The sequence below is a fragment of the Coloeus monedula genome (genome assembly GCF_965178545.1).
Source record: "Coloeus monedula genome assembly, chromosome: 5".
Classification (NCBI taxonomy): Eukaryota; Metazoa; Chordata; class Aves; order Passeriformes; family Corvidae; genus Coloeus; species Coloeus monedula.
This window is the reverse complement of record NC_138785.1, coordinates 41,790,452-41,817,959: the sequence shown is the minus strand read 5'-3', so window position 1 is coordinate 41,817,959 and position 27,508 is coordinate 41,790,452. Positions and strand designations below refer to the sequence as shown.

Sequence of the window (27,508 nt, the reverse complement as noted above, 5' to 3'; positions counted from 1 at the left end):
AACAGGCATCAATGGAAGTTTAGTTAGCCAGGCAACAAAAACTGCCAAATTAAGTCATTGTCTGCCAGGTCTTTGCCTTAAAGCCTCCCCCTTACCCTGAACAAAACAAAAAACCAGAATGCAACTAAAGACCTGTTACTGAATACTTCAAAGACTGAAATCCTCACTACAGATGACAAATTCTCTTTGTTCCAAGTCTCTGACTCTACTATTACTCTTCTTTCCAAGACCTTAAATTGCCTGTCAAAGCCTGATAATGTAGAATGTTTCTTGACCCTAGAAACATCTTTCTTTTTTCTCCTCTCAACTCTTGTTAAACCATAAATCTGACCACCACCATCTTGGGCACACGATTAGAATTAGCCATTATTATTTTGACCCTCCCTCAGTTGAAATCCTTATTTATGTATTAATCACCCAACAAGTGTACCTGTTTTAATATATTTCAGTAAAATCCCTAGGGTCAAACTCTACTATTTGTTATACTTGTTCACTTCACTGGCAGCAATGAAAGACTGCAAATAGCTAAATATTTTATGATTTAAACCCAGTACATTTCTTGTTTTCAAGTCTGGAGATCTCAATCACCTCTCTTAACTTTGCTGTCTTCTTATCCCTTTTATTAGCTCTTCTGGAGAAAAAAAAAAAGAGAAAGTGACATTCATTTTGTAACTCTAGAAACACAGGAGCTTAGAACACCACTAACATCTGCTGGTGCTGTGTACATGCCCTGTGCCTCTTCATGCACTGGGAGATCAGAAGGGGAAGCTCCAACACAACCTTCTAGCCATTCCCTGGTAATTCAAAACAGCTGGAATTTGAAGTCTTCAAAGGCAAGGACTGTGGGATCTATACTGATTACATCAATATAACCACAATTACTACAATGTAAGTGACAACTACCTTTTCTTTGTGTTTATACTGATGGGAGTCCCACTGTAGTTTACTGTCAAAGACAGGGAGCTTAGCTGTATCCCTCAAATACACTACTCCTCTCTCAGCTTTGACAATGAACTAGAAACAAGTTCAATACATAATGTTTAATGAAAATGAACAGATGGATAAATGCAGCTGTTCCACAGATTGTGAATGTAGGAATATTTTTTAAGCAGACAAAAACTGTTGCTAGACAATTCCAATGACAAAACTTACAGTGTGTACTAATACACTAAACAATTCAACTACATAATCTCTCTGAGCTAGTGCTACGGAATTTAGAGAATTCTCCTTTCACAACAAACATGAAAACAACATAAAAGAAACAGGCTTGTTGCTAAAGTATCAAATTACAAGGCAGAATTTCTTTAGAGATGACAAACTTTAGGAACATATGTAAATTGACTGATTAAGACAAACTTAGGCACTATTCTGTCAGTCAAAATTTGTCTTCTCTCAGCTGGCCATCAGAATAAAAGCTAACTTTATGTCCTTATCAGTTTTATAAGGAAATTGAGGCACCTGATAAAAATTCTTGATGCTATTATGAATCTGTTTAGCAGCACCTGGTACTGGTACCTCAGTGGGATGTCTGAGACCTTCAAGTCAAATGGTATGAACTAGTTCTGAATTTCCAAAGGGAGAATGAGGCAAAGAGACTGCAGAGGTGTATATGTTTGTCTGATTTCCTTTGATCTAGAAAAAGATGAAGGCCTTCTTCCGGCTTTGGGATGGGGATGTAAGAGACCAATCCCCTTCTCTGTTTCTACTGTATTCAGAGAAATAGTAGGTTTACTTCTTTTTATAAAGAATTTGATATATAAAACAAAAATTAAAGCAACAACATTTGAAGAAAAATGCACTTCATTATTTCCTGCTGCTATTTTTGTCTTAAATCTAACATAAAAGTTTCTTGATTTTTGGGTTAGATATTGCCTGTCAGGTCTGGTTTATTCCCAATCAATTTGGAATTTATTTGGTGTTAGACAATGCCAATGAAGCCAAGAGACCCATCCCAGAGTCACTAGTTCTGACTCTGCCAAGTCTACGGGGATACCAACACGGGAATGACTTTCTTTCAATACTGGCATAACTTTGACAGCAGCAAGGACTTGTGTGAGAATGCCAGATGCCTCTAACCAGAAGGCAGGCAGATTGTGATGGCTGTGGTCACGGATCACAACAACTCCATCCAAATAATCCACAGCTGCAAGCAGAGATGAATTCTCAGGGGCTGGGAGAAAAGATGGGTTGTCACAATTCCAAATTTGCCCACAAACCCTAACAAAAGCCTCCTTTTACTTGTATCAAGACTGGGATGATTGCTTCCATTGTGGAACAAGATGGCTTTTTAAGCAGGAAAACAGATGATGATATCTGGGAAAAAGGAGTTTAGGAAGTCTGGATGTGGATTAAAGAAGGAAATCTTAAAAGCACAGGAGCAGACCATCCCCATGTGCTGAAAGGTGAGCTGGTGAGGAAGAAGATGATCCTGGATGAACAGAGAGCTTTGAATGGAACTCAGGGAGAAAGGGAGAGTTTATTGCCCCTGGAAAAGGGCATTCACAGCTCAGGACTACAAGGTGTTGTGAAGTCATGAGGGGAGAAAATTAGAAGGACCAAAGCCCATATAGAGCTTAATCTGGCCATTGCTATAAAAGACCACCAATGATTTTACAAACATGTCAGAAAGAAAAGGAGGGCCAAAACCCTCCATCCTTCCTTGGCTAAACAGTGACAAAAGATGAGGAAAAGCCTGAGGTACTTAATGCCTTCGTTGCCTCAGTTGTTAATAACAAGACCAGTTGTCATGGAGGTATCCAGCCCCTAGAGCTGGAAGACAGAGACAGGGAGCAGAATGAAGCCCACATAATCTGGAAGGGAATTTTCAGTGACCTGCTGTGCAATTTAGGCACATACCTGTTCACCCAAGTATTGAGGGAGCTGGCAGAAGAGCTCACCAAGTCACTTTCAATCATTTACCAGCAGCCATGGTTAAGCATGGATGTCCCAGGGAACTGGAAGTTGGCAAATGTGATGCTCATCTACAGGAAGGGCCAGAAGGAGGATCCAGGGAACTGCACACCTGTCAGCCTGACCTCAGTGCTGGGGAAGGTCATGGAACAGATCATCTTGAGTGCCATCATGCAACATGTATGGGACAAACACAGGATCAGGCCCAGCCAGCACGGGTTTACAAAAGGCAGGTCCTGCTTGACCAACCTGGTCTTCCTTCTATGACAAAGTGACTCACTTAGTGGATGAAGGAAAGGCAGTGGATGTTGTCTACCGAGACTTAGTAAAGTTCTTGATACCTTCTCCCACAACATTCTCCTGGAGAAACTGGTTTCTCATGGTGTGGACAGTTGTGTTCTTTGCTGGTATAAAAATTGACAGGATAGGCAGGCCCAGAGAATGGCAGTGAACAGAACTGCATCCAGCTGGTGGTTAGTCATGAGTGGTGTTTCCCACAGCTCAGTATTGGAGCCAACGCTGTTTAAAATCTCTACTGACAACCTAGACAAAGGCATGAGATGCACCCTCAGCAAGTTCACAGATGACACCAAGCTGGGCAGGAATGTTGATTTGTTGGAGAGTAGGACAGCTCTGCAGAGGGATCTGGATAAGCGGGATCAGTGGGACAAAACCAATTGTATGAGGTTCAACAAGGCTAAGTGCTGAGTTCTGCACTTTTGTCACAACAACCCCATGCAGCACTACAGGTTGGGGGAGAAGTAGCTGGAAAAATGTCCAGCTGAAAAGGACCTGGAAGTGCTGTCTGACAGTAGCTGAACATGATCCAGCAGTGTGCCCAGGTGGCCAAGTAAGCCAATGGCATCCTGGCCTGTATTAGAAATAGTGTGGCCAGCAGAAGCAGGGCAGGGATTGCCCTGCATACTTGGCACTGGTGAGGCCACACATCAAAAGCTGTGTCCAGCTCTTTTCGCTACAAGAAAGACACTGAGGTACTGAAGCATGTTTAGGGAAGGGCAATGAAGCTGGTAAAGGGTCTGGAGCACAGGTTTTTTGAGGAGCAACTGATGAAGCTGGGGTTGCTTAGTCCAGAGAAAATGAGGTTCAGGGAGACCTTCATGCTCTCTACAACTACCTGAAAGCAGGTTGTAGTAAAGTGAGTGTCAATCTCTTCTCCCATGTAACAAGTAACAGGCCAAGAGGAAATGGCCTCAAATTATGCCAGGGGAGGTTTAGGTTAGGTATTAGGAAAAAATGTTTCCATGGCAAGGGTTGTAAAACATTGGAACAGATTGCCCAGGAAAGTAGTGAAGTCACCATTCCTGGAAGTGTTTAAAAAGCCCTGTGGATAGGGCTCTTCAGGACATGGTTTAATGATGAACATGGTGGTGGTGCTAGGTTGACAGTTTGACTTGATGATTTTTAAGCTCTTTTCCATCTTTAACAATTTAACCTATGATTAAATAGTTAATATTTTTAAAAACTCAAATTAAAAAATTAACCTAATTTTAATTAATTTCAATGTAAATTTAATTTATGGGAAGACCTACCATCTTTAACCTATGATTCTAGGATCGTCTACCTATTCGACTGTTCCAGTCCCTATATCTATTCTGCAAATTCTTTAGCATCTCTAGCTACCAAAAGCTCCTCATTTGCTGAAGCTATGCTAGCATTTACCTTTGGACTGAGTTGTTCAAGGAGGCATTTGTACTGCTACTGGAAAAATTATCCACATGGCCAGCCTTCAGAGTGTGGTGATAGTCCAAATAGTGAGGAGTGCATTCCCTCTAACAGAGTGGAAAGAAGAGGCATCAGAGATGAGAAAGCTCTCTTGGATATGGGCTGCTCTTGGCATGAACAGAGTACCAGGGTCTCTGTGTGTGTTTGGTGCTGGTGAATATGGCTAAATTCACCAGAAAAAATCCCAAACATAAAAGCAGTAACCAATTAACAGTTGGGCTCTTGCCCTCCCTTTTTCCCCCCACCTCCCCCCTTCCCCCGCCAAATGGACTGGGATATTAAAAAATTCAGAGCTCAAATTAAAGGAGTGCATTTGTACCAACAGTAGCTTTAATGCTAACAGAAAAATGCTATCATTTGTTGCAGGCTATTGGGTAATCTTGCTGTCTATCACTGCATAGCTCACTGAAGGGTTTCTGAACCATCTTAAACTGCTTTTTCAAGCTTGGTTGATCTTGCCTTCCACTGTGTAACTGAAGTCTAGTTATTTTGGTTTTAATCAGTCTAAAAAGCCTTCCATGTCCACTCAATAATTAAAATAGCAACTAAGAGTACAATTCACAGCAAACACTTGAAAAAAAACCACCACTAGTTTACACTGTGTCAAACATTTTGCAATAATGTTCAGGAAGAAGTTGCCCATTTCTTGTGCATGCTCCTTTCTCAAGCTAGTAATTCGGTGCTTTATGCATTACCTTTACAAGGAACTTGCTCTTTAGCAAATACACTATATTATCACTTCAAAACCCTCTCCAAAATTTTCTTGCATCCATAAAAAAATCAGTCCTTTATTAGTAGGTGGTCAAAGATGGATAATTTATTTAACTAAGGGACAGAACTAGAACTGACAGGGCTGACAACTACCTGCTGCATTCAACTGCATACCTGCTGCATTTGCCACCTTGCTCAATATCTCAAAGTTCTCTTCTGCCAAAATTATGAGAGGCACAAAAAGGAGTTGTAACAGATAACCAATTCATGTAGCTGTTGTTCTATTTAGCAAGAACTGGACTTGTCTGAATTTTTCCCCCCTTCTCATACACTTGAATGCTATGAGGATAGGACAGCTAGTTCATAAAGGAAATAGACAGGTGTTAGCATGATCCAGTGTCCAGGGTAGCTCTGAACAGAAAACAAAGATCAGATCAGATGTGAATATATACACAATGTGGGGGTTTATGACTATCAGAATTTTTTTTTTCCTTCATAGGAAAGGGTAGCAATATACAGTAAAAGCCATAGAAACTTATTTATTGTTCTGGTCAAAATTCAAGATTGTCTCTATCTTAACTCACCAGGATCAACCACAACTTCTTCCAAAGTTCTGTAAGTGACAAATATGCTCATATGAAACACAAAGGGCATAGCAAACACCCTGTGAGCTGTGCAGGTGAAAGAATCACAGATGCAGATCATAAGGACACATAGACAAAACCATACACATACAAGCAGAGGCTTTATTCACAGAAGCAGTCCTACAGTAATTGAAGAGGTAATCCCCTGAAGTACCAGTCAGAAGTGCCAGCAATTCAAGACCTTCCATTCTGAATCTGCCAACTTGTTTCTTGCAGGAAAGAATTCTAAAGGTGACACAGGGCATTACAGGAGAACAAGAATTCACAGGTAAGAGGATTCTTTTAAGTAGAAAGAAAAAGAAACAGAGTTGCCTGAATTGGCAAATGGACTTTCAGTATTCCTCCAGCTTTTCTTAGAATAACGACAGAAAAATTAACACTAGACAGCAGATAGAAAAAACACTGGCTATCTCTAAAGAGCAAGCATCTCCCCAAAACCTCTGGAGATAAGGCCTATGGCGTATGTTTTAAACATAAAGAACTCAACACTGTAGGGGAAGTTGGCAAGAGGAACTGAATGTTGGCGACACTCCTTCCCTTCTTCCATGTGTTTTACAAGGAATGGTAATCAAGGCTTATTATTCATGAAGCTGTGCTTGAAGATGAGCTTCTTGCTAAGTTATTGAACTCATGCTCCAGGACTGCCACTGCTACATGTTTCTGGGTGCTGGTATTTTCAAACCATGATTTTAAAAATTGCTTCCTTAGAATTAATAGAAAAACCTTTATGCACACTTGCACATAAGGAAAAGTGAACATAATCTATATTTAAAGAAATGCAAAAAGATTATAATTTAAACTAAGCAAATTGCAATTATTGCTCAACCTTGTTGAAGGATTATCTTCTAGTTCATCTCCCTGTTGGCAATACATTTTAAAATGAAGTATTTGAACATTGAAGTGGTTTTTAAAATTATCTTCCATATATTTTTCATGCAGCCATAATTAGAATCTAAACCTATTTTATTCTGAAGGACCTGAAGTGGACCAGAAGATGTGCAAATGAACTGTCAGTGATTTGCATTCATTTGCTTTTTTCTAAGATAATAGGATACCTTGGATGTTGCTGCAGATCAAATAGTGAATTAAAAATAGTTAATTAAAATGTTAAATAAAGTGAATTAAAAGTTACAAAGACAAGTTCTTTATTTATTACTGTTTTTCTCAAATCAATACAAATCCTGTTATTTTCAAATTTATAATGACTTTAAAGTGCATGTTTTTGAGCACCTTCAAAAGATTAGTCACCAGCAGCATCATATAAAGTTGCGGAACATATGCACTGAATGTAAAACATTTTAGTATAGTGCTATATGAAAAACCTAGTAATATCTATCAAGATCAATATAGTAACAGAAAAACTGTGATATTTTCCCTTTTATCCTAAAGAGTTGAATAGGTCCATTGATTTTACTGTTTCATCTGCAAAAAAATTCCAACCTTTCTAGTCTATTCCTTTTTTTCTCTTGGAATCTTTTAACAAAGCATTTGCAAAACATCAAAAATATTTGCCTAGAAAAAATACAGCAACAAAGGTATATCAGCTACCTACTATGGATAAACTTACTCTCCTTGACTGCTAATCAAAGCTGATTACATGACACTTTAAAGTACTGTTGCATTTGAACTGTTAAGAAAGATGTGTGGTAGTCTTGGTGTAAATATTTTTTACTTATATTCACCCCAAGATGGAACATTTATTCCTCTGAAAACTTGCATGGCTAGATGTCTCATTTCAGTTGTCAAGCCAGGGACTTTAATGCAACAGTGGTCTGATTCTGTCAACTGCATTACACGAGGCACATTCAAAGCTTAAGGGAGAATTCAGATTTCTTAAAACAGAAACAAAGATAATAATTCAGTAGCCTCTTATTTAAATAAGATGTATCTGTTATGTCTTGTTTCAGATTTGCCCATTTATTGTGATGAACAGCAAACCTACCCCATTTTGTAAGTCTCCACTATACCTAAGTAGTCTTTAGTATTATCCTGGGCTTTCTCCTCAACATAGCTTTTTTTTTTTTTTTTTTTTTTTTTTTTTTTTTTTTTTTTTCCCCCAGCTAATGTTGTTCAGTCCAAAAATATGGTAAAAAATTACAGCTACAGAAATGATGGGGAAGTGCATACTGGATTGCTGACTCTTTTGAGGCAAGGGTTGTTTTGTTCATACAAGGGCAGGAAAAACATTCTGTAAATTTTGGGTTTCTATCTAATAAAGTCATAATCAATGATTTTAAATATTGTGGGGGAGAAGAAAATTTCCCTGATTTACACGTTTCAAGACCAGGTTAAGACTATAGGCTAATAACTTTTCTGTATTCCTTCAGGGATTTATATTATTGCTTCTCGTTCTAGAACTCTTTCTTTTTCTTCCTGAAACTTGCTTTCTGTAAAAAAGCTGAGGCTCAAGTTTTTTAAAACAATTTTAGGGTTTTTTTTTCCACAAGTCCAACAGAAGTCTTGCTTTGTCCTTTAAATCACAGCCCTCATAAAACAGAAGTGTTAAGAAAAGCAATGACAACGTAATGTCTCAAAATTAATCGGAAACAACTTTCTTAGGTAAGAGCAGTGATGAAATGATCCAACCATTTTTATAGTTCAAAAGCCTTATTTATTACAAAGAAATCAACCACCCCAAGCCCAAACCCAACAAAACCACCACAAATCTCTTGAGAGATATAATTAAGTGGCACTATATGATCATGCATAGCCCATTTGCATGTTGATGGCACAGAAAAGTGCAGTCTGATGAAAAGACTTATGAACCAAAGGAAAAAGAAACAGGGGCCAATTAATGCAATGTTCAAAGGACACACTGAGCTGGGAGTTTATACTATGTAGTGAAACACTTGTGTTGCATATTTCCATCTCATGACTGGCTAAAAAAGATCAAAGCGTTTTTATTCCATATTAAGAATAACAGAATATTACAGCAAACATGCAATAAGGATAAATGTAATAAGCTTTAATAAAAGATGATAATAAGGCTTGATAAGAACTTTTGGAATGTCACCAAATCTGAAATGTAAGATGAAAGCATCTGCATGTAGAGATTGTAGTGTGTTATTTGGAACCCCATGGAGCTAAACTGTGATTAGAACTCCATATTTTTCCATAAATTAGCTTTTGTTTTGAATTTCCTGCTGAGATCATATGCAAGTTGATTGAATGTGCAAGTCAATATATAGGTTTTCTAATCCTTTGCTGTTTTTAGGCTTCATGATATCACAATTACAGCAGTCCACTTGTAGATCAAAGGTACATGATTGAGGCTGAAAGAAAATAACCTATAACCTCTTCACAAAACTTCTTCATGGTGATTTAGACCTATCCATGATAATTACCATTCACCTACCTGAACCGTGCAATTATGTAGATGCATAAACCAACCACTACATGCAGATCAACTTGCAAGCCCACAGAATTTCCATTTGAATCCATGTTTAAAAACAGAATGGACATGCTGAGTTCACCTTCAAGGGAGCCTTTCTACACAACTCTTCCTTACCTAAAAGTCTCCAGTGTAAACTTCTAAGTCATTAGCTATCTGCATAAGCAAATAATCTTGTGCAAACCCTTGGTTCAAAATCCCAAGGTTTACAACAGCTCAGTGATCACAGTCACCTCTTACTGAAGCATCACCACCACTCTAGGGACTGGATATTAGATAGGGCATCCTTTATTATTTAGTCATTAATATGTTTTATGTGCATTGGAATAACATACCATGTTCCTCCACTGAAGTGAAATGTGTTTTTTATGGAACTATTCCTGTAAGCAAAGTTATACGAAAGGTACAGGAAAAATACTATCAACAGAAAAAATAATTTACCATATATGATTTATGAAAGGAAACCATGACATAAAGACAAACTTATTGTTAATTGTTTGTGAAGCTAGTGAATTGCTTGCAAGTCAGTTTGTAAACCACTTTGTATTTTGTATCAGTTATTTAAGCCTTGGAAAAAACAAGTTAGGATTACAGTTTCACATTGATTTGTTTTCCCCCTTTAAAGCTAAATCAGCTGCAACATGGAACGGTAAAATCTTACAGGTGATTATTACGAATAGCCAGTCTCAGTTCTAAAGCAACGGTCACTGATAAAATTGATAAAGAAAACCAACCACTCCTTTTACTGTGTGAAAAGACATTGGATCAGTAATAAGAATGTATTTTAAAATTATCCTCTACTTTTGGCTACAGCTGAATTGAAATAACAGTGGGGATTGCATCTCTTCTTTTCAAATGTGGATACCTCAATTTCACTACCTCTACTTGAGAGTACTAACAGGAGACAGGAAAAAAGTAGCTGGGGAAATAACAAAAACCTGGGAAATAACTTGAAAACATAAATAACTTTTCCTTAGCAGTGTGAAAAGATTTGGAGTGAGTCAAATGAGGACCCACTGTCCAGCAAAAATGCCTCAATAAAAAGTGGTGTGAGACTTGACATCTCAAAGATAAAAGAGAAGGCAAAACAACAGATAAGCCTGGAGCTTTCGCAAGTGAAGGTAAAACTTACTGTACCCAGTTATTGTGTTAACACCTCATGAAATCAGTGGTTAGCAGTACGTTAACTCTGCACAGCTGGATATTGTTTTAGTTTTCAATGAGTATTATTGAAATAAAAATACTACTCTTCCTGTACCATAATAAGGGTAACTTAGAAGTATTTTTAAATTAAAAATCTCACGGGAAACATACCTATTTTCTATATGTAAAGGTTTCTGGAACTAGCTCATTTTCCAAATGGCTGATATTCATTTATATATCTATTATATTACTGCTTCTACAGAACTAGTAAAAGAGATGCATTTGTGTCGTCCAATTTTATCAAATTTTGTCAAAACCACTCTGGTTTTGTTTGATTGGTTTTATTATTGAGGAAAAGGAAGCTTTTGAAATGCAAATGTCAACGTCATCTAAACAGTTGCAGCATGTTTCTTTTTCCTGGACTATAAAACTACAAATGCTGTTATAGGTGACAATTCCTAACAGACAGTGGGCCTGGGGTTTTTTTTTTGTGAATGGAGTTGTCTGAAATGTCATCAATTTCCTGTCTACTTCAGAGGACATCTAACTTTCATCCATAATTAATCACTGCAGTGGGGTAATTATACCCATATAAAACCCATGTGTTCTTGTGATCTTAGTCATAAATGTAATATCAAATAGTATTGCTTAAAGTAAGGTTGGACACATGTACTTGACCTTTTCATTCTATAGTGCATGTGTATGGAGAGGTTTACCAAAATCTCATCTAAGTCAGACATTTTTAACAGCATGAATTTTTTTAAAGCATTCTAAAAGAGAACAAGCAGTTCTCTTCACAGAAAAGAACGAAGAAAAGATTGCAGTTTACAGAAAAGATGCATTTTATACACAAAACTACCAGCTTTAATACCTGTACTGTAATTCAAATATCAGAGCAAACAGCAGATCTCTAAGAGCTGGCTTCTTTCATCACAGGCATGAGTCAGAAATTAATTTAAACTACCAGCAAAGAAGAGAAGACTAATCCTATGTCCACTACAACTTGAGTAATCACCCAAGCAATTTAATATCTGCTTTGCAAAATCTCTTAAACATAAGCAGTCATTTGAAGTATTACACACGTTTACCGACTACTAAAATAGACTACATGTTTACCTGGACTGATAAAAGACAAAGAACATCTCTTAAACTACTCTAAGCTTGCTATTTATCAAAAAATGGTGCATTTTAACTGAGTATCTCATTAGTCTGAAAAATTGCTAATATTTAGGAGTCTATCAGAAGACTATAGGAGGACTGCAGGACACACATCTCCACAAAACATGCTTGCAAGAGATTTCAGTTTTTCTGAAAGCAGCATCCAGATTTTAAAAAAACATCATACTGCATCACGATATGATGTGTGGGATTTATGGGCAATGACATCATCATGTCATCTTGCAGATTATTACTACACCTCTTCTATTGCCAGAATTACTGCGTTTCAATTTTCTCCACTGGGCAAAAGTGGAAGGGTGACAGGACTATTGCCAAAACCCTTGTGATAAATCTTAATTAGAATACAAGCCTTTGGAGCAGAGGTGGGTATGTGCCTTGACAGATTAACTTCTTTAATCCCTTGAAATCTTGTCAAGTCTCTTTTAACCTCCTGATTGTCAATTACATGTTCCTACATCCTTTTGTGTGAGGATTATCTTTCTCAATGAACGTTTTATTCTCGTGCCACTAACAATAATAGCAAGTGACATCCACAACACCAATCAAGTATTAACACCCTGCACTCTTGAAACAGTAATATTATGCTTTGCACTTAATCTGGAACACAGCAACAAGATCTTTGCTTTAAAAACATCAGCCAAAGGCATTACCCACAATGGTATTCTTGCAAAAGACAAACAAGTGTATTTCATGTTTATGCTTCAAGACATAGATGTTCAATATGTTTAGATTTTGTACTATTTCAAAAAAGATGTTAAAAACATTTTCAGCCCAATAAGGTGGTGAAGCACAACAACTTCATTTTTGGACTAGTCATTCTATCTCTGTCTCCCAGTCTGGAAAGAAAGAATGTGGTGAACATAAGAAATCACATTATTATTTACAAAATATTTCCACTCTAAGGAAGCCAAATGAGCTCATCACCAATGCTACAAACATTATATGAAACTCATACAGATATCTAAAACTCATAGCTTTGGGATACCAAGGAAAATAATTTGATCTCATGTTAGACAGAGCTGAAAACCTCTGTAACGCATGAAGTCATGGAAGTACTAGCTGTAATATTAAGCCTCATGTTAAAGCAAAAAAACAATGTGGAAAGTCACATTTGTATATGAATACTGCCATTTACCAAGCACATGCCAGGAATGAGTGAAAGGAGTTGCCTGAACCAATATTAGCAAGGCACGGGCTACATTTATCAATTAACTGGCTTTTATGATTCTGTTTTTAAAGATTTTTAAGTGCTGAAATGGAAGTAGGATCTTGGTACTTCAGACTTCAAGGGCTATTCTAAGGTCCATTCAGGAGTTAAAATCCTTCAGAAATATCAAGAGGTGGTTTTCTAGCTGCTAAACAATTGTGCTGTACTACATTCATCGGGTACCTGACTATATACACTGAAGGCCCAGTTGCCCAGCGACTACACATCCTCTGGCCTGCCTTCTAGTTAAACTACATACCTGCTCTTCTGGCAGGAGAGAGCACATGTGGCACTGCTGTCTAAAACAACAGGCAGGCAGATTTTGTCAGGCACAGAGCAGAGCCACATGTACTGGGAAGGCAGAGCCCTACACATGGCAGTGCCATTAGAGGCAGGTTCTGGCTGCCCCTGACACTCGGAGCTAAGAGAGATCTGGAAACGTCCATTCCAGACAGAAGAGAGACATCACTATGTACCTAATCCACAGCTTCTTGATTTGAGAGGTAGCCACTTCCAAATCCCACCAAGCTTTAATTTTGAAAAAAAAGGACGACAAGGAGCATTGCTGCTGCCTCCAAATGCACTAGAGACAAACAAAACCTTCCCTAAAAACCCCAGGGATTGTTAAAATGACTAGTCAGTCTGCACTTTGCAAGAAGTGATGTACTTTCTGCAGTGCTGGAGACACTGGCTGTCTTCACAAATCCAGATATAGGCTGGATCTTGCTCACAAGAATATGTGAGAATATGAGCAAGAATATGAGAACAGCAATGTGGTTCTGCAAAGTGCGTGGTGCAATCAGACAACGCTAAGGAGCCATGCTCAGATAGCTGGCATGCTTTCTCAGAAAGATTTACATAAAAGAAGTTTCCCTGCTGTAGATTTTTGCATAGTAGTTTGAATACATTGTGATATGTAGATTTGGTAAACTGTAAAATCTCAGAGCACTTCCTTCAAATGATGACAACAGATCAAAAGGAAAATCAGAATTTTTTTAAAAAGAATCAGATATATAAATATATTAGTTTACCTCATGGCTTTAATTTGTTGGAAAAAGAAATGGGCTGAGAGCATAAACCTGGCTAACTGTAAAAATCTGCCACATATCTGTAGACAGGGAACATATTTCCAACCCACACACCTCAGTAAAGCTCCAGACATAGCTAAGGTCCCAGCAAAGCTGAGTGAAACAGACAGAAATGGGAAGAGAATGAAGAAAGCCAAAAGTTCTTGATGAAACTCTCAGTGACAACAGCATTACAATACTCAAAATTAAATGCATGTCAAAGAGAAAAACAGTATCCATAAACACATAAGGAAAGTAAAGGTGATTAATGGCAATTAAACCATATTCTCCCTCATGCCTGTTAATTACAATACCTATGCTGGGTATTGTAATAAAAATTTCATTTAAATGGCATTATTAACTAAGTTGTTTTCCTTATTCCTGGCAGTAACTGTGCTTTACAAACAGCAGAATAATGTTAACTTGGCATTGCAATCAAAAAGAAATATTAAAATGTTCTTTATTGATAAAGTAAAATAGATTATTTTGGTTACAGGTGTATTTAGTCATTGTTTTAGTCACAAAATTCAGTTCTGTAATTGTCATGGCTCTAAATCCATTACTTTTGGGGAGAGTGGTTCTGCCCTACTATGACTTCCGTGCCTGAACTCAAAAGGAAGGGCATCTCATCCTCTGCAATCTGGGAAGAGATGTGCATGCCAGCAGCGGTCATATGGGAGAATCACAGATAACAAACTCAGAAATAGCACAGAAGACATAGAAAGCTAACCTCAGTCTACAGAAACAGACAATAATTTTTAACAATTACTTAAAACTCACCTGCAGATAGTTACACACTATCTTTCACACTTTGCATACTTCTGATGTGTCAGTCTCCTCTAATAATGAAACTTGTTTGCTATTTTCCCCGGACACTTCCTTCTTCTCTTTCTACCTTAAAACCCCTTAAGTTGCTCTGTTCTTATTCTCGAGAAGTTTCTGAGATAACTCTGAAGATGGTTGTGCATTATTAGAAATATACCAGCATATAATGTTCAACTTCTTTTTAATATCTTGGGATGATGATAAAACAGTAACATTTTTCAAATGACAAAAAGCATGAGCGTATATTATAATAATTGCAGAATAAGCACAATGTAGCTGTTTTTATACAGTGTAGGAATTATTAAAAATCTGTAATTATCAAACATGGTTTTCTAGCCTGGTATCTTTTCCATTCACATTTCCTTTGAAATTTGCATTACAATCGTATGGTCATCTGTGTCATAGCAGAACCCAAGTTTTTCTACTGTTTCCCATAGAACAAAATATCAACTAAAATACATGTTTTCCCAAAAGACATTTCATCAGTAAAGTCTAAATGTTAGCTTTCTTTTCTATCCAAAATGGATTTACTTAAGTAGCAAAAAAGTACTGATAGATAAAGAAAGCGGTGATAAAAAAATGATAAAGGCAATAGTGACAAAAATAGTCATGTGGCCTTTTTAGTGAAATAAAATTCCTTTTTTCCTTTTTTTGTTTTTGTTTTTCTATTCCTCCTACAGAAGAGATGCCCTTCTGTTATCACTGACATGTAAATACTTGTTTTATCACCAAGAATAGCTGGCTGGTGTATATTCTTGTTCTGACCACTGACTGCCGAGATAAGGCTAACAAAATGATCAATCCCATGTTACGCAAGGAGTAAAGTGCTCAATGACTTGAAAGTATGACAGGTTGTTGTGAAGCAGTCAGGACAGGAAAGGCCTGACTGAATAGCTCAGGTCCTACTGTGCATTCAAATGATGTTTTATGTTCATAGAAACTTATTTAGCAGACATAAGGCAAAGTTCATGAGAGACGCATGCAATTTTTCAGTGTACAACTCTTCATGCTTAGCTGACTGAATCTGGTATCGTGCAATTCCAGCAATACTGAGGAAAGCTGCTCCCCTCTTCAGTACCATGTACAGTGAAAATGGCAGTAAATTCTTGTATTGATTTAGACAATGTCAAGACAGTGCCATCGGCAATGGAGAATCAATTGCCAGAGCAACTCCTGGGGAAGGAAGAGGGGCTCTGAGGTCCCCAAATTCTCATTAATTTCATCCATTAATTGCTGAATCCACATTACAGCAGAAATAATTAGTACAGTACAAATCAGTTTGTTAATACAGCTGGTCAGAGTCTGTGATATGTAACAACATATTGGAAACAACTCCTTCTGACTGGTTAGTTCTCTATAATTACACAGTGGATTTTTCTGTCAGGAAAAAATCACATCCAAGAACAACAAGCTCCTTCCCTTAGGAAAACCCAAGTGGACAAGAAAGATCCCAAAACGTGGAATTGAAGGATGGTGGTTACATATGAAACTTTGACTTAGTGCTCATTTTTGACCTAGGAGGTGCTCTACAGAACTTTCCTTTTATTCATTCATTCACTGCAAGAGATGGATGCCAAAGGAGGCCGTAAGCCATGGGGAAACAAAGGAAAAAGTTCTATGTTGCCTCCACATTGTAAAACGGGACTCTCTTTCTGGCTCACACGTGATCTCTCTGTACCAAGTTGGTTAAAGCTGTTAATTTGTATATAGAAAGAGGTCAAACAAAGGGAACTTCACACTTCTTACTCTTTAATGGCTTATATTTAATAATGTTCTTCCGAGTCTTCCAAACAGGGAAAAAGATCCTAAAATCTTCATGTTGGAAAAAACGTTGCTTCTTTCCTTGGTTGCAAATCTGATTACAGACAGAAGTTAAGCAAATGAGAAGCTTAAAGAAATTCCAGTGTAAACTTGATCCCAAAATGAAGCAGTTTAAATTCTTTACTCCCCATTTTATAATCCATTATTTCAGGGAGTTTTTCATTGAATCCTTTACATTAAACTAGAGCTGTTTTTAATTCCTGTCTTCTATATGTTGCTGCACTATCTTTTGGTTCACCACTTCCATGTTTCTGTTGCTTTAATTCTTTCTCAACCATTTAACAGTGGATGAAGCGTCTAAACAAAGGACCAACATTTTCCACAACTTGCTTCTATTTTCTCTTACAATTAGCAGGTCTAATTGACAGCAATAGTAAGCTTAAATATTTTGTACATTGCAGAATGGTTGAGAGAGACCACGAGGGCTAGAAATGCAAGTTTGGCATGGGAAGACTTTCCTTTATACTGAAATAACATTTCCAACTCCTTGTGATCCCCAAGACTGCATTAAGTGGCTTTAGAGTGTAGTGTTTGCTCTGGTCTCTACCCATGCTGACACTCCCTGCTCTCACCTCATCTTTGCAGACTTTGTAAATGTAGGAGTCTTTCCTGTCAGAGTGATGGAAGAAGTGCAAGACACACCAGACTCTTGATGCAGCTTCTTCCTCTGGCTGGGCTAATTGACGGAGCAGTAATTGACTGAGCAGCTCTGCAAAGGCAGACATGAAGTCTAGCAAACTGTCTCTTCTGCCTTATGTCGCCTGAGCAGAGGCAGCAGGATCTCAAGTCACTTTCTCTACCCCATACTCACTGTAACTAAAATAAGCCTGGGCATGACATGTTCATCTCTGCAGTTCTGAGACGGGCCTGGTTACACCACCACTCACTGGAGGAACGGTCAATTGGCCCTTCAGTCTGCAGCTGCCACAGTCACACAATGGACATCAGCCTCCCTATGCTCCTTATCAACGTGTACTGGCATATTTTGCAGCAATCATGCTGTATAACAGGTGATTTCCCAGCTCTTGACAGTGATACTTCATACTGAATTCCTTCTTTCATGCTACAAGGTGGTAGCATTTTCACACTTGTGGCAACATATCTCTGTTCAAAATATGTCTCTAACTGGCTACACAAACGTGACATGCCACCTCAGCTGCTGTAAACTTCAGCAGATGCCAGACCACTGTACTGGAAGCATGTCACAGGGTGCTAGAGGTCACACAATACTGCAAGCCTTCCCTTTTTATGTTACAACCAGTTTCCCACTCAGTCATTTCCCATTCACACCTATGTTATGAAACATGTCTCCTCTGATGACAGACTAAAAGTGAGTTGGGGTTGTTCAGCCTGAAGAACAGAAGGCTCTGGGGAGACCTTAGAGCAGCTTTCTATTATCTAAAGGGGACCTGAAAGAGATGTGGAAAGGGACTTCTCACAAAGACAGGAGAAAGGAGAATGGCTTTAACTGCAATAGGACAGGTTTAGATTAGATATTAGGAAGAAACTCTTTGCTGTGAGGTGGTTAGACAACGGAACAGGTTGCCCAGAGAAGTTGTGGATGCCCCATCCCTGGATGTATTCAAGGTCAGGTTGGATGGTGCTTTGAGCAATCTGGTACAGCACAAGGTGTCCCTGTCCATGGCAGGGGGTTTGGAACTAGATGATCTTAAAGGTCTGTTTCAACCCAAACCATTCTATGAAATGGTTAACTAAGATGAAGGAGTGTTTCCATCTTACATTAACGATTTGTACTGATTTATACTTGGATGGCCTATTAAATGGAGAATATTTTTGATATTACATCTGCAGAGATGGGAAAACCACATATATGAATGAGTGCAATCCATTCGTGATTTTATGGACACAAAGTTCCCTAGAGAGCATCTCTGAGTGCTGAATTTTACATTTAGATTGCTGAGTTAGCTGAAAGATGTGTAATATCACCAGTAGGCATTGAGCTCCCTATTGACTGTGGGCAGAGGAAGGCCATTGTGCATTGTTTATTTCAGCAAGGATGTGAGCTGGCGTGCACCCATGAAATGAAATGTTGTACAGTTAATTTTTTTTTATATACAGGGTATGTGAATAAATGATGTGTGGAGCTTTCAGCTCTTGCTCACTGGAAAGCTTGGTTCTTTTTCCTGAATACAGGAATAGAGGTGCATTAGACATGCTTATATTTCTTAATGTGCCTATGGGAGAAATAATCTGGTACAGCTATCTTCCTGTGCCCCTCAGATTCATAAGTAATCTGGCTCTTTGGGGCTAGCAAAGTGTAGAGCTCAGCTCACAATCAGGTCTCCAGTGTTTTACTATATGTATGGCTGTTTTTCCCAGCTCCTGACAGTGATACTTCATCCTGAATTCTTTCTTTTGTATTTATGCATTTATTTAGTAGCAGATGTTTACTTCTGATGATTTATGAGGCAATACCACAGAGACTGAGCACAATTAATGTGTTTTGTAAGTGGGATTATTTCAATCCCATTTAAAAAAAAAAATCCAGTGTCAAAATTTAACTTTAAACCACACCTTTAAATTCCTTGCACATTGACACAAAATAACCACAAATCCAATGATTGAAGGAGGCTGAAGCAGCAGCCAGGCCTACATTTGCATAGATGTCTTTTGCTCTTTGGGTCTGGCAGCTGAGGTGGAAAGGGTGCTCAGGGGGCTCAGCTTTGCTGGGTCAGAGGGGAATTTCTCCAGCTACTCAGCAACCCAGTTTCTTGCATTGTTCACAGGAGTTTCAGCTCAGTAAGAACTACTTCAAAGGCTCTATACAGCTTATGCTGCATCTTGCATTGAAATGCAACAAGCTTGTTTGAATGACGACAATGAGGATTTAAGGATCATAAGGCCTTCAAGGCTCTATTATAAATTAACACTGATTTTAAAAAGAGGGCAGGAAAGAGAGATTGACTCTCTTCTTTCTATTTTCTTTCCTCGACTCCTTAAGACTATAAACTTGTGTGCAGCCAGTAACCAGACCATTACACTTTTATTTCCATAACTGTAGTGACCTAAACTTCTAATTAATAAATCAGTTAAAAGAAAGTCTTTGAAGACCATTTACGGACTCAGAGAGGAAAAAAACCTGTAATCTGGACAAAGATGCAGAGGAAGTTAGGAGTGCAAAATGATCCTGTTCTGTTCCTTTATTAAAGTCAAGGACACATTTTGTCATAGCCAAGAACTGCTCCTATTAACTGCCTAAAACTCAAATTATATAATATTTATAGTGAACATTTATGAAAATTATTAAAAAGATTAAGAAACGAAGGAAATCTTCTAAAATAAAATTTGGGAAATGGAATTTAACAAACAAATAGAGAAAAGTGACAATAATTAAAAATAAGCAACCCACAAGAGAGGAAGAAGTCTACATCTTCACTGCATGTTGTCCTTTTGGACAATTATTTTCCCTATTTCACAATCAAACATCTGTATTAGACTTTTACTCCAGCTTTACACACAAACATACATGTATGTAATGATGAAATATGTGATAGTTAGCATTCCTAAAGATTGTATTTCTGCAAAATGATAGCTCCAAAGATACGCTGCAAGTTATATTCACATAATGGAGTTTTTACAGCCTATATTTTACACATACTTTCATAAGAACTTGACCCCACATAATTTAATTGTAGTTCAAATACTTCTTTGAAGTTAATTCACTGCATGAGCTACAGAATGCTTGCAAAATATTCAAATTTTCTGATTTCTCTAAACAATTGTGATTTTCCATTAAATCCTTGTGGCTTTTACTGTTACCAAAGACTTCGCTATTTAAAGGTTAGTATGTCACAGTCCACGTGCAATCCACCAGACACCACTGTTCATAGTGACAGTTATAAAAAATGGAACTCACCTATAAAGTAGGACAGCAGTATTGCCAGCAGCACTGAGACCCCTACAGCACAGAGTGCAGTACATTTCCAGCTACAGTACTTCGAAGACTTCTTGAATTTAAAAGCACTTCTGGATAGAGTGTTCCTAGGTAGTGGCCGAGTAGGAGGGGAATAAACAGAGCCGGATGCCATTGTGTACCCTGGTGTTGCAGTACTGAACAGCGGTGTGGTCCCTGTTCCTGTTTTGAATAGGAAATGCCTGTGAAAGAAAGAGCATACGGTAAAGTATAAAAGTAAATAAAGCTGGAGCACAGGCAATCATAACTCTTTTGTTTGATGTTGCCTATTTTTCAAATAGCTAACGACATCCAATCTACAAAGGGTCATAGAAGCAATAACTTGTCATGACGCTCACACATAAAAAGACACTAACTAAAGACCAAAGCCCCCCAAACATTAATACACTGGTATCAGGAAACAGAACTACTCAAAATACAGTGTAGCAGGGAGGAAGTCTCTCATAGTTTATCCAACAAGTAGGGACAGGCTTTCTGCTGCTGTTTATTTGTGTTGGCTTCTGCAACAGACTGCAGAGAACTCCATTAGAAAGTCAATAATGTGACTGCAGCCCACACTACTTATCACAGCTTTCCTAGGTTAAGTACAAGGAAAACAGCAATCTCTCAGTTATAATCTTTTGGCAACTTTTCCAAAAACAGTCAGTTAAAATTTTTTTTTGGGTGTGTCTTAAGTACTCAGAGTTCACTAATTCACATCTACTTGCACAAAATCTTCCCATAAAAAGATCTGATTATGGATACAGCAGCTAGTTACAGCATAGGAGAAGTACTCTAAAGAAATATATTTACTAAGAAGACCAAAAACCAGCAACAGATAAGAAAAGCAAAGTCACAGTTAAGACACACTGAGTTAGCAGTTACCAGTTTACTTTTTCAATTAAAATTTCTGAAGGAAATATTACTCCCTGAGCTTCTCTATGGTAGAATCCTTTAATTTCAGTTCATGCAATCATAATTACTTTGAAAGAGCCTCTAAGCATGGCATATTCTACCCGGAGTTTTTCTCCAGATGCACGTACCCAACTCTATGAACAACAAAACCTCATTCAAAGGAAGGTCTTTGCACCAGGGGTTTCCCACCGATTTGTTAAGTTGGCAACTTTGTAGCATATGGCTTGCCCTTACTTAATTAAGCTGTGCAAAATGAATACATTACATCTAAAAATGGTGAAGCTTACTGTGGAGACTTCGAAGTTACCAACCGCTCAGCTAAATAGAACCAGAAAGGTGTTTGGGTTTTGCCATAGCTATGAGACACTCATGAATTGCGGATACCCAGCTCCTCCTGAAGGTAAGTGCACGCCTACGCTGTATTTGCCTACTGCCTGTCACTTATACAGCACGGCTCAGAGGATCTAGCACCAGCTGAGCTGGCTGTGCATGGGAAAAGCCCTTCTAGTTACACCATGTGGCACTGTGAGCTGCTTCTTAGCTGATGGGGCTTTGATTCTCTGGGACACATGCTTGGATTCTTGCATAGTAATGGACCAATTTACACTGTAGAGACACTAGAAATTAATTTGCCCCACTGCTGCCTGAGAAAAATACCAGCAGTTGATAAACAAGGTTTGTTGTTTACAGGTGACTTTGCTATGGGAGGTTAACAGATGAATTAGAACATCTTGGCACAGGCCTTCTACTTGAAAATACTTGCATTACAAACATGATTCCATGAAATATTTTACCTAGGTTACTTCATTCTGAACAAATTAAACTTGGCAGCAACAACAGAAGGATATGCACTAGATCTACTGATGCACAACAGCACATCCCAAATTTTTCTGGCTTCTGAGCTCAGAGTATAACCAAACAATCTCAAAAGACAAAGTCCCAGTGGCTTAAATCCTGTCTAAGAAGGTACTTCATTAAAAGTTCTGACATTTTCAATGTAGCAAACACTAAAATAATAACTAGCCATATGTAAAAATGTTTACACTTTACAACAGCATTACTTTGTACACATTCACAGGATCATGTAAATTCATTAAGTCCTGATAAAGTGTCTTATTCACTTGACCTTTATTCTCTTTTATTCCTGCCTACATACGGTAAAAGCTCTGTCCAGGTGTATTTCACAAACAGTGTCTACACAGATCCCAAGAAAATGCCAAATACAAAGGTAGCTGTTCCCCATTCCATGTGCAATGTGTACTGTTTTAGGGGACAGAAGGAAAGCCATACAGTAGATACAATAACACTCCTCCTATACACCAGCTTCCATGTTAAAAATAAGAAGCTGCCTGACCAACCTGCAATTTTCATATCCTCCTTCTCTTGCTGTTAGACTCAACAGACTAAAAGTGGAAATTGGCATTATACGAGCACTTGAATAGAACTCAAGCTTTAACAAAACAGTGCAATAGAACACTCTGCCACTGATATTTTCCTTTTTTTTCTCTGAGAAAGTGAGAACTGATCTTGGCTTTGGTAGACCACAGACTACTAGAGACTGTATTCCATATTCTCAAAGCCTTTCAGGAGTTAATCCCATAGATAATCTCAAGAGATGACAGCAATGGTGTGAACTGTCATAACTGTGACAGTCCACCTCAGCTATCAAGGTAATGAAAGAAAATTGTAACTTTTATAAGTGAATCTTCGAAAAATGTAGGTCGGAAATGACCCCTAAGATCATTGAGTTCAACTGTTAACTCAGCACTGCCAAGTTCACCACTACACCATGTCCCTAAATGCCACATCTACACATTTTTTAAATACCTGGAGGGATTATGACTCAACCACTTCACTGGGCAGACTGTTCTGATGCTTGACAACCCTTTCAAGGAAGTTTTTCCTAATAGCCAACTGAGGAGATATACTTACAGCTTTTTACCGGCTAGGCTCGTAGTTCAATGCCTTAGCCTCGGGCAGCCTAGAAAGATAGCACGGGCAATCCAGCATTTCAGGAGCTCTGAAAGTGGCAAATGGATTAGCTGCAAATCTGATACTACCAGCAGAAGCAAAGAGGGAGAAATATAGCTTTTGGTTTGCCTAATTTCCGCAATTAGAAGCTTTCAAATAGAAACAGACGACAAGATGTTCGCAGAAAGGGTTGCAAAGCCAAAAAGGGCAGATCCCCCCTTGGTCCTTTCTTTTATCTGGAGAAGGGGAAAGGGGAGGACTGGGGGGCGGACCCGGGGTGACCGGCCAATCAGACACTGCTAAAGAGTTTGAGTTACATTTGGTTTTGCCTGCGCTTGGAACAAAGGGGTTCAGAGCACATGGCAGAGGCAAGTGTCTTGGGGAGGGGGAAGGGAAGCTCAGAACAGGCAGCAACATCAAACCTAAACTTCCCCCAATGCAACTTGAAGACATTTCTTTTTGTCCTATGGCTTGTGATGTGTGAGAAGAGACCAACCCCCACCTGGCTACAACCTCCTTTCAGGTGGTTGCAGAGAATGGTAACACCCCCCTGAGCCTCCTTTTCTCCAGGCTAAACAACCTCAGCTCCCTCAGCCACTCCTCACAGGACTTGTGCTCCAGACCCTTCACCGGATTCGTTGCCCTTCTCTGGACCTGCTCCAGCCCCTCAATGTCTTTCTTGTAGTGAGGGGCCCAGAACTGGACACAGCACTCGAGGTGTGGCCTCACCAGTGCCAAGTACAGAGGGAAGATCCTTCCCTGGTCCTGTTGCTACACTATTACTCATACAGGCCAGGAAGCCTTCTTGGCCACCTGGGAACACTGCTGAATCATGTTCAGCTGCTGTGAACCAGCACTTCTAGGACTTTTCTGCAAGACAGCTTTCCAGCCACTCTGCCCCCAGCCTGTAGTGCTACAGGAGGTTTTTGTGACCCAAGTGCAGGACTCAGCACTTGGCCTTATTTAGCCTTATACAATTGGCCTTGGCCCATTGATCCAGCCTGTGTTCCTTCTGTGGAACCTTCTACCCTCCAGCAGATCAACACTCCCATCCAGCTTGCTGTCTCTGTGAACTTGCTGAGGGTGCACTCAATCTCCTCATTAATAAATCACTGGTAAAGATTGTTGGTAACAGACAAAGCATCACCATCTGGGCAAGGGAGGTGATTATTCTGCTCTGCACTGCTGTGGCCTCACCTTGAATATTGTGTGCAGTTTTGGGCACAACAATATAAGGATATAAAGCTATTACAGAGCTTCCAAGGGAGGGCCATGAGGATGGTGAAGGGCCTTGAGGGGAAGCCGTATGAGGAGTGACTGAGGTCACCTGGTCTGTTCAGTCTGGAGAAGAGGAAACTGAGGGGAGACCTCATTGCAGTTACAATTTCCTCATGAGGGAAAGAGGAGGGGCAGGCACTGCTCTCTCTGTGGTGACCAGTGACAGGACCTGAGGGAATGGCCTGAGGTGTCAGGGGAGGCTTAGGTTGCATATTAGGAAAAGATTCTTCACCCAGAGGGTGGTTGGGCACTGGAGCAGGCTCCCCAGGGAAGTGGTCACAGCACCAAACCTGACAGAGTCCAGCAAGTGTTTGGACAACACTTTTGGGCACGTGGTGTGACTCTTGGGGATGGTCCTGTGCAGGGCCGGGAATTGAACTCGATGATCTTTGTGGGTCCCTTCCAACTCAGCTTATTCCGTGATTCTGTGAAATTAAGCAGGACTGGTCCCAATACTGAGCCATTGGGAACACCACTCATGACTGGCCACCAGCTGGATGTAACTCCATTCACCACCCTCTGGGGCCAGCCATTTAGCCAGTTTTCTACCCAGGGAAGAGTGCACCTGTCTGTGCCTTGATCAGCCAGTTTCTCCAGAAGAATGCTGTGGGAATTCAACAGTAGGAATTCAGGAATGTGTTGTCTTAGGCAGCACATGGCACAGCTCCTCACTTTAAGCTATTCTCCTTTGCTTTGAATCCCATGAATACAACACCAGAGTGGTTGCACTGTCTGGCTGAATGCTGAGGGAAAAATAATGACAGAAAAGTCAGTCTGGCATCTTCATGTGGGTTAAGAAAATTTGTTTGGATCTCTCTATTTCTAATGAGTGGAGTTACTAACAAAGTTGTCAGAGACTCTCCTGCTACATTAACTCCGAGTGATAAGTATTTAAAGTGTAATGCTATCAGACTTGCACATCTTGTCTGCCTCACTGAGCCATGCCAAACTGTTCCTATGAGACTCTTAGAAGGATATGGTATCTGACAACAAATCCAGGCTGCTTCCAGATAATGCTGAAATTCTTATGCTCTTGAAATATAATCCATCCACAAATGATCTTAATTATCTATATATCTATCTACCTTGTATTTTCAAACTATGGAACTCAAATAGCTGATTTCCAAAGCCTATACCGTTTGCACTACTTGACCGGGCACTGACTTACGGGAAATTACACTATGTTTCATGCTTATTCCATCTGCAATAGTGTATCTTCCCTTCAAAATTGATCACATAACATGCACTTGCTAGATCTTCACGTAAGCAGCACTTTAAATATTTTATTAAGCTATGGCGTACAAAAATCCAGTGAATCATGCTAATATTTTACAAGACAAGCCAGTTCTGTATTATTAAATAATTCAGTTCAACTTTTTAAGCAAATAATATTCTACTTTTACATTTATTCAATATACACTTCTGCCAACCTATTCAATAGATGTTGATATTAAAAAGTGCAGCTAATTGTAACATTTTAGGTGGGAAGTATTTAGTACCTAACAAATCTAAACTACAGACTGGGAGCAAAATACAAAGTTATGCCATAAACTAATCCTTGGATGCAAAGACAGCTGGGAAATACCCTTATTTCACAAATGGAAGGCATTTTAATTAAGCTTTTGCCCTTACAAGAAAAGACAGAAATACAGCATCAAAAACCTCAAAGACGTCCACTCAGAAAACAGAGGCATGTGAATAAAAGTAAAATAATCATGCTTTTAATTTAACTCAGTACTCTTTGAGCACCAAGTGGTGGTGTGTACTGGCTGACATGCAGATGGTTTCTTCCTTCTCACACTGGCGGGGGGAGAGAATTCACAGCAAATCACATTTTCTTTGTGCTGCCACTTCCTCTGTGGAAAATCGAAGCATTCTCTACCAAATCCAGTAAACAGGAAAACAGAAGAGGGAAAAGAAGTGATAAAAGCCATCCATGAGTTTGGCAGAAAGATTAAGTTAACTGAAAACTGTGTCTTCATAGAAATGGAGATAGACTATCAAAATATTCAAGGACAGTGAGACTCAGCCCAGAAGCCCAAATACTTTTGATATTAGACAGCCAGGTGTCCAGCAACAGAAAAGTGATTTAGAATAACTTTCTTTATGCAAGGATCTATGACAAGAACTTTTGACCACAGTTTAGAAGAAAATGGATACTATGCATCAATGAATGCAATATTACATAAACACGTCTGGAAGGCCCTAGACTCCAGACAGCCAGAAGTACTATATAAACTATCACCAAGCAAAAAGGAATGTTACACATTAATTTATAAATAGACTGGTCTCAATCCAAATAGAGTAATTGCGTAATTTCAACATTCCTAATGCAATTTTTACATTAGATACATGACTTTTTTTTAGCTTATTCTGAAATTGCTTCACCTTGCTAAAGAATAATTTCACTAATTTTGGGTATCAGATATATATAGAATACTTTGCAATACTTGGAAGATGTAAAAAAGCCTACCTTATAATTTCAAATAACTTTTTTGGCAGCACCCTGCTTTTTTTCAGCACCCTGCCAACAGAGTGCTGAATCACATGGCAAGTATGTCACACTGTATTAAAAGTCACACAGGACTTTTACAAAATTTGTACTAAATACGGAATTGTGAATAAGGCCCAGCAAAATTCTACTGAACATCTCAAAATACATCAGAATATGCATCATATTTTATCACCCTGCCAGTGAGATTAAATGGCAGCTATTGATATTTTGTGCATTACTATTTAGTTGACAACTGCTATCATAGAATAAAGGTCAATATTGCTAGGCCTTATGCA

At 38.8% G+C, this 27,508-nt stretch overlaps 1 protein-coding gene across 8 annotated transcripts in view; it reads right to left on the bottom strand.

Moving 5' to 3' along the window:
- Positions 1 to 27,508, bottom strand: part of TENM3 (teneurin transmembrane protein 3) — a 413,821-nt gene that overhangs the window by 96,918 nt on the left and 289,395 nt on the right. For all 8 annotated transcript variants that reach the window (XM_082282288.1, XM_082282290.1, XM_082282291.1 and 5 more), the window contains one exon: positions 20,519 to 20,757. In XM_082282288.1, the coding sequence (XP_082138414.1) occupies positions 20,519 to 20,757 (239 nt within the window). The remainder of the gene's footprint in view (positions 1 to 20,518; positions 20,758 to 27,508) is intronic.